Source organism: Pinus tabuliformis, chromosome 4_1, assembly GCF_031772625.1.
Source record: "Pinus tabuliformis cultivar Carrire ecotype Pingquan chromosome 4_1, CPIR1, whole genome shotgun sequence".
Taxonomy (NCBI): Eukaryota; Viridiplantae; Streptophyta; class Pinopsida; order Pinales; family Pinaceae; genus Pinus; species Pinus tabuliformis.
This window is the reverse complement of record NC_142303.1, coordinates 953,870,995-953,892,090: the sequence shown is the minus strand read 5'-3', so window position 1 is coordinate 953,892,090 and position 21,096 is coordinate 953,870,995. Positions and strand designations below refer to the sequence as shown.

The 21,096-nt window shown below is 39.2% G+C and overlaps 1 protein-coding gene across 3 annotated transcripts in view; it reads right to left on the bottom strand.

Annotated features, from left to right (window-relative positions):
- Nucleotides 1-297: 297 nt before the first annotated feature.
- LOC149179314 (protein DETOXIFICATION 16-like) overlaps nt 298-21,096 on the bottom strand; it is a 95,136-nt gene continuing 74,337 nt past the window's right edge. For 2 of the 3 annotated variants that reach the window (XR_016258260.1, XR_016258259.1), the window contains 2 exons: nt 1,221-1,552; nt 298-740 (listed from right to left, as the gene is read on the bottom strand). Coding sequence is in view for 1 of the 3 variants with exons in the window: in XM_089420589.1 (XP_089276715.1) it covers nt 714-740 (27 nt within the window). In the remaining 2 variants the exon portion in view is untranslated. The remainder of the gene's footprint in view (nt 741-1,220; nt 1,553-21,096) is intronic. The other variant, XM_089420589.1, reaches the window with a different exon arrangement.

Genomic DNA, 21,096 nt, shown 5'->3' with positions numbered 1-21,096 from the left:
AGCATTATTTTTAAAGCACTATGAATAACAAGGTATAACTTTGTCAAAAGAATATTTTACTTTCCATACTGTGTGTTATCAAGTGATTGTTTGTAAAGGACTGTGAATAACAAGGGTATAACTTTGTCAAAAGAATATTTTACTTTCCATAGTCTGTGTTATCAAGTGATTGTTTGTTTGAGCATTTTAAGTTTTTAAATATGGATTTTGTTGTTACCAAAATTGCCATGCTAGTTGTTGAGACCACTTCCACGAAACATCATTTATGTTTTCATTGGAAAAGCTTACATTGTGCTTGAAAAGGTTTCTATTTCCATTGAAGAAATCCAGTGACATTATATTTGTACTTTGTTTCCATTGAAAAAACTCAAAGCATTATTTTTAAAGGACTCTGAATAACAAGGGTATATAGATATAGGAGGGAATCAAGTAATTCTTCTCCTTCTCCACCCACAAAAGGAATTTCTACTCATATTTGCATGATGCCAGTGTCCAAAATATTTTTACTATTTAACAAAATGGTTTTGCTTCCATCAACAATGATGCACAGAAAGCGCTATAAGGAAATCTCCCATGTAATATCTGGTTGAATAAAACACTCAGAACTGCCTTCTCTTACAGATGTGAAGCAGGCAAGGCATATTTTAGCACATGTCAGGGCAGCCAAAAATTCCATCTGTATGTTACGGGAGTTTGAAAATTGAGTTCACCCATCAAGGCGAAAGACTTAATTGTTCATCCTGATTGATCAAACACAATTGCCACAGCTCAAGATGTTAGATATTTCATATTTTGATGCTCCAAATTCTTAGATTTGTAATAATTCTCTTTATTATAGCCTTCACAGGTTCTGCTCTCTCCTATTACAAAAACCCATTAAAGAAAAAAAATGGTAAGAGAAAAACGTATTCCTGAAATTCTGGTATTGGCTAACTCTAATAAAGCGTTGATAGAAATCTGGAAGCAAACAATATGTTTAGTCTATGCCATTGTAACACTCAATCTACGTTCAAAATTATAAGAAAAGCTGTGCATGTCAAATTGTTTTAATGGTTTGCTTTCCTCATTATAGTGTTTATCCGAGACTATATTTCTATTCTTAATCCAAGTAGTGCACTGTGCTCATTCTTAGCCTAAATAGTATTGGATTAGTTAGCCTTTAAACCTGGGAAGGAGAATGCTTTTAAAATGCTAAAAAATGCTACCTAAAAGTCACATACCTTTATGCTATTATCAGTAACCATTGGCAATGCTGATGCATAAACTCTTTCTTTTGCCTTTTTTGCCTGGTCACAAGCCAACAGTCTCAAGCATTCATTCTCAAAGACCATCTCAATCCAATGTATAGAAAATTTGTATTCATTTTAAATATCTCAGTGGTTTGTGTATGTTTTGTCATATAGATTCTGACATTATTTCAAAATTTCTTCAATTTTTGGAGGGGATGAAAATTGAAGCAATTTACCTGCTCCTCCCAATTCGTACAAAACGTTATTATGAACAGTATAATTGTTTGTGCAGATAATCCATGGAGAAGTCCAATCCAAAGTCCCTGAAACATTTAGAAAAATGGGCATCAGATGTAGCACACACAGAGAAATGTGAAATTTCCTGTAATAGATTAAATCAGCATTATCGTTGTTACTGTTATTGGGAAGCACTGAAACTGTTAAACCCGCCCTTAATTTTCGTACCTGGCCTTATCTGTATCAAGTTGAGAAATTCCACATCATATCTTGCTTAATAAATTATTTTAGAATTGGGATTTTGCAATTCAGCAACCTCAAGTATGTTCTAGAGAAGAGGATCCATCTATGTTGCAATAATGCCAGATTATGAGAAATAATTTGGCCTTAAAGAATGCCCCTCGCCAAATAATGTGATGCTGGAATTGTTCGCATCTGCGCAGCAATTACTCTCCAGTATTGAGAAATCATGTGGAGTTTCTGCCCACTGTTAGCGGATATGCCATTTCAAATGAGCAATCAAGTAAACAGATAAGCATTATCATGTTTAGGTATGGGTGAGACAGAACCGATTTAGTTATGGGTGAGAAAGAACCAAAATCGGTCTAGACAAGTACCATATGGATTTACTCTGGATAGGGGATTAGGTAAGATTTTGGACATATATATAATTTTATAGATGATTTTGATTTTGTTGAATTTATGGGTATAAAATTTTGGCATGTGTTTTTTTTAATAGCATGTCTTGGATTTATAACATTTGATAGTTGTTAGAGGTTTTCATCAATTTTGATAGAAATTGTTCTTATATTTCCAACAAGATATCATGCATTTAAGATGGATTTTTTATGCTAAAATTATGACCCCAACAAGTAGCAAGACAAATATTTTTCAATAATGCAAGTGGTGACCATTTTAATGCACCATAATTCATATACCAAGAGTTAGTGACATGTGGGAATCCAATAAAGATTTTTAGATGCATCATGGGGTTTTAAAAGAGTTTTCAAATCCTAAACCTAACCCTAATTCTAGCTATCAAAACCCTAACAAAAGGAGGGGAAATGGTTCACTTTTTCACTAGCCACCAATAGTGACATAGTATGACGAGGAGTGTCAAGGAGATACTAATAGAGCAAACACAGGGAACTGTGTTTTAAAGGACTGTAAATGACTATTGTGTCTTATAGCTTCATAGTAAGATTGGACAACTTTGTGATATGTATTGTAATCTCCATGATATAAGAAGATAGAAGTTAAATAATTGTGTTCCATTGTGTGGCTTTGTAATTATGGTCTATTTCATATGTTATGGTAGTTAAAGAATTTGAACGGTATGTTTTTATTTCTCTTAAAGCGTTAAAAATACAAAGGCATAAGCATACAGTTGAGCATAAGCTCATAGTAGTCGCATTAAATTTAGATCTGTTTTGGTGACCCAACCATTAGAATATCCAAGAAGGTTTATACATTACATTAGTAATAGAGTGGTTTTAATTGAGCATTTAGTGGTTTAAGCATAGTATATCCTTACCTAACTCAAAATATCTATCTTTGCATGAGCACTGCCACCCTATAAATCTCAAGATCAACCCAATAATAGTTTAGTAGTTGTAATTTGCACAACTAGAAAAGAAGCATTGGGAAGGACACTCCAATGATGTTGAATGAAGATTTGCAAGGTTAGAATCTCAAGTAGTCAAGATTTCCAGAAAAATGGCCTTACAGATGGTTTCTTTTGAGAAAAATATTGATATCATGAGGAGCTGAGGAAAGAAGGAAAATTCAAAACCAAAAAAGGAAACTCCAATAACCAAGCTTTTTAGCACTTGCTTTAAGATGGAAGCAAATTGATGGATGAAGCACTATGAAGATGAAATAGATGGATTAAATTAAATTATTTATTGCAATAATTAGAGTTCTATTTCAATGTGCATAGTGTATGAGTGGAACAAAAAATAGTTTTGCTATGCTAATGCTGAAAATCTGTCAAGAAATTGGTGGAAGATCCATATCAAGGCACTTGCACTTGGGCTAGACCCACTAGTAACTAACTGGTATGTATTCAAAGACTTCCTTAGGTCCCAATTTTACGCTATTGTGTTTAAAGAGGACTAGAAGATTTAGTGGCACTACAAATGGAAGAGGAAAGGATAGAGTGTGCAAAAGTGCACTACAAAGTTTTGAAAGCAAGTCACTCGATTGAAAACAAATCCTCAAGGCCTAGACATTGTCATCAACTACCTTTGTGGTCTCTAAATTCACATAAGGACACAAATTATGTTATTTAAACCCAATAGAAAAAGTGAGGCTTATGTATAGACCTAGTACATTAAATTTAACAAGGGATAGCCAAATGGTATGAAGCAGACATACCAATATAGAGCTTCCAATAAGGGTGAGAAGAAGAAATGAAAATGGAAAAATAAAAAGGCTAACAACATTGCACATGTATGACCTAATATGCTATAAACATTGCAACAATGATGACCACACAAAATAAAAATATTGGTAACTTCTTCTAGAGTTGAACCTCGTAAACAACAAGAAAGAGCAATCCCAACAAGGATTCTTTCAGGGAGAGTGAGAAAGGAGATAGAAAGTAGCTTACATGTAATGAAAAGGTAGTTTTCACAATAATATAAAATGAGGTGAGCCTAAGTAGCCTCCATCACAAAGAGGAGAAGGAAATGATGACATTATTTGATTCTAGTTCATAGGAAAATCTCATTGTAAGGACATGGTAAGTAAGCTTGGTTTATAAATGCATGATTACCCTCATCCATACCATTTGGAGTGGATGAATAAGGATTTAGAGTTACCAAGTAGTGTAAAATTAGATGTGTGATAAATGAAAATTTTATTAATGAACTAGAATTTGATGTAGTGCATCTTGATGTTTGTAGTGTTGTGTTTGGTAGCCCCTATATGTAAATGAGGGATGCTATATTCAATAAAAAGAAAAGAAAATACCACTTAACCAATGATTGTCATAAAAGGGGAAGTCGAAGATCTCTCTGGTGAGTGCACACCAAGCTAAGAGAGCGATTAGCTCAACCAATAAGTATGTACTTTTTTTCTTGAGATACAAACAAAAGGACACCAATTTAGCAAGTTGAAGGCATCCTTTGATAGATGTACACAATAATATAAGTGCATATTGAAAGGTCCCTTGAAAGCATACAAAGAAACTTTCCAAGATCCAACTGGAATGTCACCCAAGAGGAAGTAGAACACAAGATAAAGTTACTAGTAGACTCTTATTTTTGAACTATAGGGTTGTACAAAGAATCCATATTAGAGTTAGATGAAGTAAAGAATCAATTATAGGAATTGTTTGAGCAAGGTATCATAAGACCAACTACCTCATCATGGGTTTCCCAAATAATTTTGATACCAAATGAAGATGGAATATAGAGAATGTGCATTGGTTACATAGATCTAAATAAGACCACTCTCAAGAATCAACACCCTTTCCCTCAAATGAACGACTTGTTAGATTAGCGACAACATGAAAAGCAATTCACCAAGTTGGATTTGAAATTTGTATATCATCAAGTACGAATCAAGAAAGAAGTCACTCAGAATATTGTTTTAAAAAATGAAGCAATGACTATATAAGTAAATAGCAATGCCTTTTCATTTGAGTGATGCACTAGTTACATTTATGGACTTAATGAATAACGAGTTGTGTCCATTCTTTTCATTTGTCATTGTTTAACTGGGGACATTTTGATCTTTGGTTCTACTTGGAGGATCTTGTCTTACTTATGAAGAAAGTGTTAGACACACAAAGAAAACATCAATAGCAAACAAACGTAAAGAACTATGAGTTTGCTAAGTAGGTTTTTGGTATATTTGGGTAATGTGATTAGTTGAGATGAGTTGAAGATTGATCCTACAAAGATAGAGGTCATCCTTAAATGGCTCACTCCTAGAAATGTCACAAAAGTTAGGAGTTTTGTGGGAGCTACCGTATATTTAAGAAATTTCATAACATCATTTTTAGTTGTGGTAGCATCACTTCATTCTATAACAACCAATGGTAATAGTTTAGAGTGGGGTAATAATCAACAAAAATCCTTTAAATAACCAAAGTAGAAGATTAGTCAACCCTTGGTTCTAACATTACGTAAACTTGCAGAAGTATTTTGAAGTAGAAATTGATACTAGTGTGCATGTTATGGGAGTGATATTAATGTCAGGAGAGACCAATCAACTATCATTCAAATATATTCGATGACTACCTTATATATGACAAGGGACTCTATGTCTTGTTTCAAGTAGTGAAGAAACATAAGTATTATTTATAAGAATACCACCATCCATACTAAAATAATCCAACTTCTACAATACTTATAGACCTAGAGGAAGCTTTAGCAAACAAGACAATATAAATGGATGACATTTTCGCAATAATTTCATCTTGTGACTAAAAATGAGAAAGAAACTACCAAAAAGTTCATTGATTTACCATCTAGACCACCAACACCAAAAACCATGGTCTAGAAGTCATTAACACATGGATCCATTCACCCAAGAAGTATACAAAGAGTAGTATGTGAAAGATGAGTTCAAGGGAGTGTATCAATAGTTGTAAATATAATAAGAACTCAGAGATGTTGATTACCATCTCTAAGATATATGATTTTAAAATATGGGGAAGCTTTGTGTATCAAAGGAAGAAAGAGTACAATTAATAAAGAAAGCTCACACATCCAATGTTGATACTCATTTTGGTGTCTAGAAGATTGTGGCTAACTTTAGAGGTATGTTTATTGGCTTCAGATGCTACAAGATATAGCTAGATTTATAAGAGGTTGTGTTTTATGTTGTACCATTTAGCCTAGTAATAGAAAGCAAGGACTATATAGTGAAATTCCAACCCTTATTAGTCCATAGGAAATCATATGCATGGAATTTGTTTAGGAGTTGTTGAAGATAGGAGGGAATCACTACATATATGTGGTAGTAGATAGATTCAATGAGATGTGTGTTTTGACAACTTGTATGAAGACCATCAATTGATAAAAAGTTGCAAGATTTTCTTTTGAAAGGGGTTGGATGCACTTTGGGATTCCAAGCAACAACATTTATGATAGATTTACTAGATTCCTTAATATATTTTTGACTATATTGTGAGAGAAGTTGGATACTAAATTGAAAATATCCACTACCTTTCACCACACACTCATGGGAGGATAGAACAGGTGAATAGGACTCTGGTTTAGCTTTTTAGAGGTTATAATCAGAAGACTCCAAGGACATGGGATGAAAATTTGGTTTGCATATTTATATAACATTTTTATAATATATCTTCCCACCCTTCCACTAGTAAGTATCCTTTTGAATTTTTTTTGGATACCATCACCATTGGATATTGTATATGGACAACCTAAAGTAGGGGAAACAACCTCAAGTGTTGAATTGAGGGAAGAAACATTCATACATGGGATAAGGTGAATATAGTTATAAGTTTAAGAGAAACTTAAGAAGTCTAAAGAGAAATACAATGCAAAATATGATCAACACACAATTGAGAAGAGCTTGAAAGTAGATGATGGAATTTAGTTACATCTTAATAAGAAAAAGTAACGTGAACTTGTTGAGACCATCTACTTTATGACTTGCAACCCCACACCACCTCCTCCCCCCCTGCACCCAAATTGTTTACTAAGCCTTGCAAATTAAGATTTGGTACTGCCTGACTCATTATGTTATATGAATTCTTGAACGATTTCATGAGTTAAAGAGTGCTTGAATGTGTAACAAGAAATAAGTTGTATCATTATATGGAAAAACTTTAGATAGAGTTACATTATTGCGCATTCTGGGAGATTTATGCAATTATACTCATTGATAGTGCAATTGTTTCAATGAGATTCACCTCTCTTAGAAATATTTTGAGAGGTATTATTTGTTCAAAACCCTAAAACCTAATCATACTTGAAACCCTAAACTTTTTTAGCCTAGTCACTAAAGTGACTTCATTACATAAGATTTATATTCCAACACCCCCTTTAAGGATCACAATACTAAAGAAAAATTAATTCAAACCAAACACATATTTATTGAAAAACAAAATTTTGTAGGTAATCAGAACCAAAAATTCTTCTAAAAGCTTTTTCTTTGGAAATCAGTGCTTGGACTAGGTAGGGCTCCATCGAGCTGCTTTATAATCCTCGTAGATGTGTATCTTCTACCATTGATTCTTGAGTTCCTAAACTCAAGCTTCCTAAACTCCTGAAATATGAATCTCCTGAATTATTGGACAACCATCCATTTTTGGTGACATCCACATTTCTCCATCTGGTTATTAGAAAATTATATATTACGGAGCAATGGAACACATAAAAAATATATTGCAGAAATATAAACACATAAAACAAGAGAGACACAGATATACGTGGTTCACCCAATTTGGGCTATGTCCACGGGAAACAGCCAGTCCTTCCCTTTATATTATCCAACAAACTGAAGAGATACAACCTAGAGTAGATCCGTTGTAATTCCCTCTTTGCTCTCACACAATCTCCTCTCTCTTTCTCACTCTGAATATAGATCTACATAGACGCAATACAATTCCCTCATATATAGCGAGGGGTTGCCTTCTAGGGAAAAAACCCTAAATTAAACATAACTTCTACTGTCAGATCTCCACCTAATGAACAACCTAGATTGACTATGAAATTACAACATTTTACAAGGCAATTTTACTTTTTAGCTTCGAGGGTGTTGCCCCGATCCCATGCCAGTAGGGGCTCCCAAAGATCGCAGCCGCTACCCCCTGGACCCCCCTTGCAATGCAAATATTAATGGCGGTGTTGCCGCCACATTACGAACTGGGGTCCAATGCGGTGATACCTATGAAAGAAGATAATCAAGCTCCACACCCAACAATATCTCACTTGTAGACTGATTATAACAACTCCACCGCTGCTTCATTTGCTGGACAATGACTCCACTTTGGACCTGGTTATTTCTCATCTTCTTCATCATACTTGAAGACCAATTGCAACTAAGCAGACTCTCATTTTCTCCCTGGTTACAACTTTTGTTAACATATCTGCAGGATTCTGGCTAGTGTGTATTTTTTCCAGTTTCAATTGTCCATCTTCCAATGCTGACCGTATGAAATGGTACTTGAGCTGTATATGTTTAGTCTTGGAATGAAATGCAGAGTTCTTTACAAGATGTATGGCACTCTGGCTGTCACTGTATAACCTTCCCAACTCCTGCTTCTTAGCCAATTCATCCAGAAATCTTTGTAACCAAATCATTTCTTTACTAGCCTCTGTAGCAGCAACATACTCTGCTTCCGTTGTTGAGAGTGCAATAAAACTTTGCATTTTTGAAACCCAACTGACAGTTGTTCCACCTACAGTAAACACATACCCTATGGTGCTCCTCTTGTTATCTCTATCACCTGCCATATCTTCCTCAACATATCCCTGTAGAGCAATGTTTGAACCACCAAATCATAATGCTTGATTTGTGGCACCTCTCAAATACCTGAGAATCCACTTCACTGCCATCCAATGTTCTTTTCCTAGATTGTTCATGTACCTGCTTACAAATCCCACTGCATGTGCAATATCAGGCCTTGTGCAAACTATTGCATACATTAAGCTTCCAACCGCTGATGCATATGGAACTTTAGACATATAATCCATTTCTTCCTGAGTCTTGGGACACATTTCCTTACTTAGTTTGAAATGGCTAGCCAAAGGTATACTAACTGGTTTTGCATTATGCATATTAAACCTTTTCAACACCTTTTGTATGTACTCACTCTGAGACAATTTTAATTTATGATTCTTCCTGTCTCTAGTTATTCTCATACCAAGGATTTGTTTTGCAGCTCCCAAATCCTTCATTGCAAATGAGTTTTCCAATTTTTGTTTGAGCACATTTATTTCCTACATGTTAGAACCTACAACAAGCATCTCATCTACATATAATAACAATATAATATAGTTTCCATCATTTTTCCTTTTGAGATAAACACAATGATCAGAGTGACATCTAGTATAACCTTGTTCAGACATAAACCTGTCAAATTTTAGATACCACTGCCTTAGAGCCTATTTTAAGCCATACAAGCTCATCTTCAACCTGCACACTAGTTTCTCCTTCCCTTTTACCTCATATCCTTGTGGTTGTTGCATATATATCTCTTCCTCTAAATCCCCATGGAGAAAGGTTGTCTTTACATCTAACTACTCAAGATGCAAATCTTCAGTTGCTACTAGACTTAAAATAGTTCTGATTGAAGTCATTTTAACAACGAGAGAAAATATCTCATCAAAATCTATACCCTTTTTCTATGAAAACACCTTCACCACGAGTCTAGCTTTATACCTTTTTCTACCTCCATCTTCTTCCTTCAACCTGTAAACCCATTTATTCTGCAATGTTGTTTTACCTACAGGCAACCTGACTAAGTCCCAAGGCTAGTTATGTGCTAAGGAGTCCATCTCTTCTTTCATGGCTTGCTCCCACTTCTTCCTAGTTTCTACCTGCACTGCTTCTTCATAACATCCTGGTTCACCAGAATCAGTCAACAATACATAATATAATGAAGGAGAGTATCGTTCAGGGGGTCTACTTATCCTGCTAGATCTTCTAACGCCACTTTCAGGTGTTTGAGGTGCTTGTTGTTTTTGTGGTTGTTGTTATTGTTCTAGTTGTTGATCATTATGACTTTCAGGCACCATCATTTTTTTGTGATCTCATGAAGCACTGTGTATTCTCTGCTTTCTTTTTCCTGTTTCTTTTCCTGCAGCTGATCCTTATACAAAACCTTTTCATTGAATATGACATCTCTGCTTCTAATGATTTTGTGTGTTTTATAATCATAAAAGCAATAACCAAAATCATTAACACCATATTCAATAAAGGTACATTTCTTTGATTTTGCCTCAATCTTTGTTCTATTTTCTTTATTAATGTGGACAAAGGCTTCACAATCAAAAGTTCTTAAAAATGAGTAGTTTACCTTTTTACTTGTCCATGCCTCCTCTGGAATACCACCATCCAAGGAACTTGAAGGTCCTCTTTTTATTAGATAAACAACAGTATCTACAGCATCTGCCCAAATTTGTAAAGGCAATCCTGCATGCAATCTCATGCACCTTGCACGCTCCATGATTGTCTTGTTCATCCTTTCTGACACACCATTTTCTTGTGGTGTTCTTGGAACTGTCTTCTCTTTGCGAATTCCATTCTCTGAATAGTATCTATCAAACTCTTTTCTGCAATATTCACCTCCATTGTCTGATCTGAGACACTTCAACCTTTTTCCTGTCTCATTTTCAACAAAAGTTTTCCATTTCTTGAAAGTATCAAATACATCAGATTTATTTCGAATACAATAAATCCAGGATTTTCTCGTTGCATCATCAATAAAAGTAACACAATAACGAGAGTCACCAAGAGATGATACCTGAGAAGGTCCCCATACATCTGTATGCACAAGCTCTAATTTTTTGCTCTTCTTTTCTTTCCCAACTTTGAGGAATCTGACTCTCTTTTGTTTTCCACAAACACAATTCTCACAGAATTTTAAATCAACATGTTTCAAACTTGGCAACAAATTTCTTGAGTGAAGAATCTGCATCCCCTTCTCACTCATGTGCCTAAGCCTATGATGCCACAATGTCGTATCTTCTCCTATAGACGTTAAATCATTAAAAGAATTATAAATACCATTGCATAAATACAATGTACCAACCTTTTCTCCTTTTGCTATTACCAGGGATCCTTTAGTGACCTTCCAAGTTTTATCCGTAAAAGTAGTTACATAGGCTTCACCTCCCAACTGCCCTGTTGAAATTAGATTTTTCTTCAGATCTGGAACGTGCCTTACCTCCTTCAATAGCCATTGATTTCCATTCTGTTGTTTTATGAAAACTGTACCCACTCCAATGATTTTACAGGGTTTATCATCACCCAATCGAACATGTCCAAAATCTCCTTGAACATAATCATGAAAATGTTTCATATCAGGTGTGGCATGGAATGAGGCCCCTGAATCTACCACCCAGGCATCCACTATATTTTCTAATGAAAGAACCAAAGCATCTTGCAACACATCACCTGTCACATTTGCTTCATGATTGTTTTCTTGCTGCGTGTCTCCTTCTTTTCCCTTCCAAGACTTGCAATCTTTCTTCAGGTGTCCTTTCTTCCTGCATTTCCAGCACACTATCCCCGATCTGGACTTGGATATGCCTTTCCTTGACTTACTGTGCTATCCTGGGCTCTTTCCTCTTTCCATTTTTCTCTCCTAGTCTCCGTAGTCAAATCATTACCTAATGTCTCACCGGAACTTTCCGTCGCATTTTCTCACTAAGAATTGCACCAACAACATCATCAAACTTTAAAGTACTAGATCTAGAGACAGAGTTACTAATGACCATAACTAAACCATTCCAACTTTTTGGAAATGTGCACAGAAATAATAGAGCCCTAACTTCATCATCAAAAGTTACCCCTACAGAACTTAACTGACTAGTAACTATATTAAATTCATTTAAATGATCAACAACAGATCCACCTTCTGACATTTTCATATTAAATAAACGCTTCATAAGAAATACCTTATTTGAGGTCGAGGGTTTTTCATATAGTTTGGCCAATGCTGACATTAAACCCTCTATTGTTGTTTCCTTTGAAATATTAAAGGCTACCAGCACCGCTAGGCACAATCGTATTGTTCCAAGTGCCTTTTTATCGAGAATATCCCATTCTATGTCTGTCATACTCGTCGACTTCTTTGTCTTTCCACTCAATGGTTGGTACAGATCTTTCTGGTACAAATAATCTTCCATCTGCATCTTCCATAGCTGGTAGTTTTGGCCGTTAAATTTTTCGACCCTAAACCTACCATCTTCCGCCATTGCTCCCACTTGAACTAGGAACCCTTCTCTCCTGCGAGTTTATCAACCAAATAGACCTTCGACTCTGATACCAGTTGTTAGAAAATTATATATTACAGAGCAATGGAACACATAAAATATATTGCAGAAATATAAACACATAAAACAAGAGAGACACGATTTCCATATGTTTTATTAGAATTTTACTCTAATCTAGGCATGTTAATTATTTCCTACTCAAATGATATATACAACTTCATCTTTCTTGGTTTTCAAATTTCACCATAGAAGTTGTCAATATAGTTATGTCCTTCAGCTTGGTTTGAAAAATAATCCCTTTAAACTCAACATTTTTTTTTAATAAAATTAGAATTAAGATAACTTGGCACCACACCGATGCTTCTTTCTGGGAGCGTCATCACACAGACCAAACCTTCAAGGATGAGACGAAAATTGGAGAAGAAGGGATCTGATGGCAGCTTCCCTGGCGCAACCGCATCCTAACACGAGGTAGGGCCTCTGCAGTACAGTTGGTACACGCCTTCGCTAGACTAGGCACGTTCCCAGCAGGCGCTTGGCTCCACACCATTACGCTCCTCCCATTTGAAGCACACCTACCTTACTCCCTGCAACCGTGATTGAACCCTAACGTTCATCATATTTTTGTTGTTGTTTGGTCCCCTCCTATGACGGTTACTCGGGAAAACGGTGACAACTGGCCTAACCCTCGGGGCATCAATGGAGACCGGCCTAATAGACTACTCTGAGGACCCCCTCGAAGGCATATCCATTTTCGGCAGGTAGTCTAGCTTCGAGGTATACTTCCCGTTCAATAGAGAATTAACCGAGGTTATCGCTTCGCTTCCGCCACTCACGGGTCCGACGAGTGCAGTCATTAATATGCTTGAAGTGTCGTCCTCTTGGCCGCCCTCTGATGCTCCTCCCTTGGCGCCGATCCCCCATCATTTTGCATCCAGGAACTCTGGCCCTGATCCGGTGGCTGGTTCTTTCGGCCTCTCTTCACTCCAACCCTCTGTCGCCTCACATTATCCCTCACAGTCTCTGCAGGGAGTGACTCTGCCCCTTCTTACTCCCATTATCCCGACCTCAGCTCCTATTCCCCCCTCCGGCTGCTACTCGAACGTCCCCCCCTCCCGGACGCCTTCCCTGCTAGCCCTGACCCATCTCCCCTAAACCCTAACCCTAACCCTGCTAACCCTAATCTTGACAAATCTCAAGGGTGTGCAGAGGTCGTGGAGCCAAGACCAAGAAAGAGGTTGAGGTGTGTTAAACCCAAGGCACAAGAGGTTTTTATCGACTAGGAGGAGGACTTCTAGTGGCAAGATACCATGGACATGGCAGCGACAGTCCTGGTGGGCAGAGTTAGGGGACGTAATTACTCTGCGGCAAGACTAAAGCAATGGGTTGCAGAAATCTAGGGCCAACATCTGGTTGATCTGCCTTTCGTACAGACCTTTGTCCGTGGCTGGTTTGCTTTGTGTTTTGCGCGAGCAGAACATACAAATTGGGTATTGTCCTCCTTCTGGCATATTGAACAGGCCCCGGTAATGCTAAGGAGGTGGAGTCTGCTATTTGACCCAGACAGAGAATAGCTTGGGGCTAGGCCAATTTGGGTTCGTCTCCCCAGTTTGCCGCTCCATTTCTGGACTGAGGACATCTTCAGGAGAATTGGGAACACTGTTAAGATTTGGTATGTTCTATCCTAGAGCAGTTTATTTAAATTTTCACAGTTAGCAATCACATCAGCACTACGATAAACTGCAGATAGAACATAAATATAAAACGCAGAAGACAAGCCAAGACAAGAGGACACAGGATGTGGCGCAAGCCAGGGACAAACCCCAATGTGGGGAAACCCTTGATCAATTCTTCTTTTATGTTCTTCAAAGTTCAGCAGAGAAAGAGAGAGAGAGAGAGAGATAGTACATTTACAATAGAAGTCAACACTTTGACTTTTGATATCTGCATGAGATCAGTTGAAGACATATTGCTTCAACTGATTCTTCAAGGTGTCTGCTTCACCTTTCATAGTGTTGCAGCTCGTACTCATGTTGCACCCGTCATTGTGCTACACTTGGTCACTGAGCTGCTCCCATCAAACACTATGTTGTTCCTTACTAACATGCCCATCATCATTCATCATCATGTTGTCTCATTCATCATCATGCTGGTGGGATCATCATCCTTGCAGCACCTCAGAGATCATCACTACTGCATCAAGAACTTCATTACGCAAGGTTCTTGAGAGCATCATTGCTGCACCATGACTTCTCCTTGAGATTATTACTGAGATGATCTCTGCACCTATGAAGATCACGACTGTACATTATTGTAGGATGAGATCATTGTGAGATCATGATCCTATACACTGCTCCTAGCCAAAGCTGACTCTCCTTGACTTGATGATTATTGCTTCTTTCATCATGCTGAGACTGTAATGATCATACTACTTATGATCCTTATCATCTTGACTGCCTTTGAGATACTTATTCATATCAAGAATACTAGATCTGAATATTGTGATGATTATTGACACTGTATGTCTCCTTTTACAGGTATGCCGAGAAGCTCTTGATCAATACTGAAACCTGCTTCATCATTGTGGTTATGCCAAGACAATAACATATACGTAATCCTCATTAATCCTCATTAAGCCGAGACAATGTGCAAAAGAGTAGATCTGCTTTAGGTAATCTGAGTTACTGTTGTTCATCGCATCTAAACTGCCACAGGAAAACCACCGAGATCTATATGTCGAGACTGATCCTTGTCATGCGAGATCAGATGCCGAGACTGCTCTTTGTCATGCGATGCATCTATCTGTATTGTCGAGATTGTCATCATGGGAATTAGATCTATGCCGAGACTGCTCCTTGTCATGCGAGATCAGATGCCGAGACTGCTCTTTGTCATGCGATGCATCTATCTGTATTGTCGAGATTGTCATCATGGGAATTAGATCTATGCCGAGACTGATCCTTGTCATGTGAGATCAGATGCCGAGACTGCTCTTTGTCATGCGATGCATCTATCTGTATTCATGAGGAATGCACAGGTCTGTCGTGCAGCATTAACTATAACCAGAACCCTTGCCTGTTCAGAGGATTTAGGGCTCTCCTAGCTCTCCCACAGCCTCGCTTATCTTGTCACTGTTCCTCGAATAATTCGGCTATTCAGATATACTCAAGACCGAGTAATTTTCTTGTCAAACGGAGCAGATAGATAGATGACCTAGATTCGTACGTGAGAGAGTATCTCTGCGGCTATCCTTTCTGTGGCTCTAATTTCTGCGGCTCCTTCACCCTTAACTCGCACTTCTAAAACAGTCTTCTTCGCGTAGATATGGAGACCGAATTCATTGTTGTGATTATTAGTGTCTCAAAGACCAGCGTATGTCCTGTCTTTATGACCTGCGGCTAGGGCATGTTTGTACTGTAGCTAGGGCATTATACACTAGCATATACTCTCAACGTTTCTCCTTTTCCAAAAACCCAGACGTGGAGAGGAGATCACATGAAGAGTGTGTCTCAATGACATCAAATCCTCTTATATTTATACTAATGTGTAGATGATGAATAGACATGACGTTTGGGCTTCTAGAGCCTACATAAGAGCTGGTTGGCTTGATAATAATTACATAAACAAAATAAATTCATATCTACATAAATACTTATCAGAATCGGATGATCTTTGGATCAATCCTACACCTCTCGACGAGAGGGATCCAATAAAAATATCAGCTGCCATAAATAAGTTGACCCACATGGAGTTTGGCCCTAGTTTCCAATTAACAAACACTCGGGGTACCTATCTAGATTATGATAGATCATACCTCTCCACAGGGGTTATGGCCTATGCATGGATTCTGGTACACTTAGACATCAGAGGAGGGCTGCAGGAGCAAGTCACCCTACGTTGGAGGAATTACAATCGTACCCAAATACTTGACTATGAGGAGGTCTCCGTCCGGTGCAGATGATGCCACAAAGTTGGACACCTCTACAAAGATTTCCCTCTTCTAGCAAAATTGAAGATTGGGAATAAGGGGAAGTCATCTCCCTCATTGAAAGCTCAGACATAGGCGGATCACTCGAATGAGGCAGAGAAAACAGACACTGATGCAGCTGGATCTAGTTCGGTCTCGACAACACCGAAGAAGCGCGAGAAAACACCTCTCTGGCCTCCTTCACCTCCATTGACCAGGTCTAAGGCGGCCGCTGGAGTCGCGCTATCTTCGGGTATGTCAATTCCTGACCCTTTCTCTGCATCAATTACTAGTTCTTCTGCATATAATGATATAGCTATGGGACCTCAGCAGAGCCCTGTTACCTCGCAATCCAGCCTCAATCACCTTGAATGTCCCCTGATTCCCCCTCCGCCTTCTATATCTTGTACCCCCCCTTCCTTTCCAGAGGAAGTGCCATCTGATTTGAAACCTGGAACTGATCCCATCCCCCATCGATACCACCTTCGCTCACTTTCTCGATTCCGGGTTCCAGATGCTATCGGCATTGGACTTGTCCCTTCCCCCTCCTCTCTGAAGCTCCCCCGAGTTAGACCATCCTCCCTGTCAAAAGCTAAACAGCAAGCAGAGATGGAGGTTGCCACGAGCAAACAAATTACTCTTGACAAGGTCCTTAGAGCACAGAACCCCCTGGAGCCATCTCCACCATGAAGGTCCTCTCCTTCAATTGCAGAGGGATTGCTAGTCCCGAGAAAAAACTAGCATTGCGAAGGCTTCTCCAAAATGAGCCGACCGATATTTTCTTCCTACAAGAAACCCTGGGTGTTGTTGATGCCATTTCCCCTCTCCTAGAATCCATGCTGCGAGGATGGCATTTTCAAGCCATAGATGTAAATGGTCGCTCTGGTGGTATTGCCCTAGGGTATAATCCTTGCTTGATAAAGTTGATAAGCACCTGGGGTGGCATTGGATTCATAGGGGCAGATACCTTCTCTACCGAACTGGGAATTGAAATCAGACTGTTGAATGTCTATGGGCCCTGCCACCACCGGGAGGATTTCTAGGAGCATCTTCTGACATCCAATATCTTGCAACCAGATAATATCATTTTGGGTGGAGACCTTAACTTCTCTCTTGGATTTTCTGAGTCATGGGGGCACCATGCCCAAGTCAATCCTCTATCGGCCTTCTTCGAGCAACTCCTAGAAACCCACAGTCTCATTGACATCCCATCTGCAAAGCTAGTCCCAACTTGGAGGAATAGAAGATGTGGGGAGGATAGTCTTGCCAGGAGGCTCGATCGCTTCCTCATCAAGGAGCGATTCCTGGAGCGAGGATATACTTACCGCCAGTGGGTTGGCTCGGGTGGCTTATCAGACCACTTGCCGATATACCTTGATATACAGGGAGATATAAGTAAGCCACGAGCCCCCTTCAAATTCAACTCCTCCTGGTTGAAGGATAATTCCTATATCTGCCTTGTCTCAGACTTTTGGAAGGCCCACCCACCTGTTGTCGGAAGGAACATCACTGATGGGTTCGTCGATAACCTAAAGGAACTGAAGAAGCTATCAAAGATTTGGGCTCATAACAAGAGGATACAAGAAGAACAAAAATTAAGAGACATTGAATTAGAAATTGTTGATATGGAGGATGAAAGTGGGGGTCTCTTCCCATCAAATGATCATAGGGATAAGCTCATAGCCTTAATAACCAAGCGAGGGAACATCTTTAAGGAAATGGAGGAAACTTGGAGATTGAGAAGCAGAGCAATATGGCTAAAGGAGGGAGATGACAACTCAAAATTCTTCCATAAATTTGCAAATGGAAGAAAGGCAATCAACACTATCTGGAAACTGACAAATGAGCAGGGAATTGAGGTAGACACCTTCCCTCACTTGGCCACTCTCGCCACCTCACATTTCAAACAGGTCTACCAGGCTCCTCCCATTGCCACCCTAGCAAAGGTTATAAGGGTAGCACAACTTTTCCCTCGGTTTATTGATCAGGAGGATGCTATGGATCTGAACAGAGAAGTCACTCTAGGGGAACTGGAGGCCACCCTGAAATGGTTTAAGAGAGACAAGAGCCTCGGTCCAGATGGCTGGTCGGTGGAGTTTTATTTGGCTTTTTTTGATATCCTAGGACAAGATTTACTCAAGGTCGTCGAGGAATGCAGGATATCTGGGCGTATGCATAGGGAAATTGGAGGCCACCCTGAAATGGTTTAAGAGATACAAGAGCCCCGGTCCAGACGGCTGGTCAGTGGAGTTTTATTTAGCTTTTTTTGATATCCTAAGACAATATTTACTCAAGGTCATCGAGGAATGCAGGACATATGGGCGTATGCATGGGGCCATCAACTCAACTTTCATCACTCTCATCCCCAAATCAGAAAATCCGTTAACTTTCAATGACTTCCGACCCATTTCCCTGTGCAATTGCATATACAAAATCATCTCCAAAATCATTGCCAACTGCCTCCGCCCCATTCTTTCCACCCAGATCTCCTCAGAACAATTTGCCTTACTGCAAGATCGGCAGATACATAAAGCTATAGGAACGGCCCAGGAAGTATTGCACTCAATACAGACAAAGAAGATTAAAGGTATGATTCTCAAAGCTGATCTATCTAAGGTATTTGACCGGGTAAGATGGTTGTATATTAGAATTCTCCTAACACATTTAGGATTTCCTGTGGGAGTTATAAAATGGATAATATGTTGCATCACTAACATATCCTTTAGTGTCCTGATTAATGGTGTTGCTTCTCCTTTCTTCCACTCTGAAAGAGGACCCAGGCAAGGATGTCCATTATCACCCCTACTCTTCCTACTAGTTATGGAAGGGCTCAACAAACTTCTTAAGGATATGCACCTCAGAGGCAGGCTCTCGGGCATAAGGATCACGGACAGATGCACGATAACACACCTCCTCTTTGTGGATGATGTGTTAATCTTCCTTAATGGGGGATTAGGAGATCTGACTACTATACAACACTCTATCAACCTATTCAAAACTACAACTGGCATGACTATTAATAACTCAAAATCCACCATTACTATATCTGACTGCTCCCCACATGAGATCTAGTTCGCACTTCAAAGGTTTCCTTTCACCCTGTTACAGCTAGAAGAAGGCCTCCAGTATCTGGGATACAGGTTGAAGTCGCTCGTCTACAAAATAGCTGATTGGACATGGTTGATCTCTAAGCTAGAAAGGAGACTTAATATATGGTATCACAAGTATCTCTCCAGAGCCGAAAGACTAGTGCTTATCAAAGCTGTTCTTGAGGCCACCCCGGTATACTGGATGTCACTAGCTTGGATCCCAAGGGGCATCCTTTCAAGAATACAAAATCTCTGCTGCAGATTCCTGTGGAAAGGAAAACAAACAGGGAGGATCTTTGCATGGGAAAAATGGGATTTGTTGTCCATTCCTAAGAAATGGGGAGGTTGGGGCATTAAAAAATTGGAAGATTTCTCCATAGCACTAGCGGCCAAGCTAGGATGGAAATTAATCACCTCTAGCAGTCTTTAGACCAAAGCAGCCTCCTCAAAATACATTGATCCATTAAGGCCGATGGATTGGCTAAGATAGACAAGCTGGAACAAATCTAGGATCTCTAACATATGGAAAGTGGTACTGAAATCATTGTCATTGATCCGTGACAGACTTACATGGAGAATTTATGATGGGACATCTGTTCATATCGGCCTTGACCCTTGGATAGGATGCAGGAATGCACACTTATTACCAGAAGGACTAATCCAGCACCTCAAAGAGATTGGCATCACCCACATCTGTCACATTGCTGACTAAGAGAGATCTACCTTCCTACACCAAGCTTGGAAATCTACCCACAGCCTGCACTTACCTCATCATTGGCACCATCTCTGGAGGACATACACAACGACTCTTACTGAGTCTCACATCCGAATATTGGAAGGGGAGGATGAGATTATATGGGCAATAGAAAAAAATGGCGGTACTCTCCCAAAGAGGGATATCTACACCTTGCCAATAGACATAGACCACAACATATTGATATATGGTGGAAAGGAATGTGGAAGCTCAAAGCCCCCCCTAGAAAAAGACTGCTCATGTGGTCAATCCTGAAAAACAAAGCCTCCACTGGAGACAACCTGATCAAAAGGGGTCAACATGGGCCATTCTGGTGTTTCCTTTGTAAAGACAGCTCAGAAACAGTGGATCACCTATTTCTCTCTTGCCCCATCACCACTAACCTCTGGAATTCTACACTCTCACACACCCCTACAGCCAACTCATGGAGTGGTCAAGCTATCAGGGAGGTTTGGGCCAATTGGTGGACAACAGCATCCCCGTAGAAAGCAAGGAACCTCCCCCTCCTCATTAGCTGGGAAATTTGGATTGCCAGGAACCACATCATCTTTATGGACACCGCCCCCCACTGGCCCTCCATCACCGCCCGAATCCTTGTTGACTACAATAATATACCTGATGATGATGATAACACTCCACCTAGACATATCATCCCTGAAACCATTGATCACTCCCAACCTTGGGCTTATTTTGACGGATCAGCGCAAGAGGCAGGATGTGGGGGGGTGTCGTTCTATACTTAACTAACTCCCATTACTATCACATACAAATGGGACTTGGAGGAGGCACAAACAACTATGAAGAACTCATCACAACCAAACATCTCATTCAATTTGCTATTGAAAAAAACTGCAGGAATCTACAAGTGTTTGGTGACTCAAAAATTGTTTGCAATTGGATA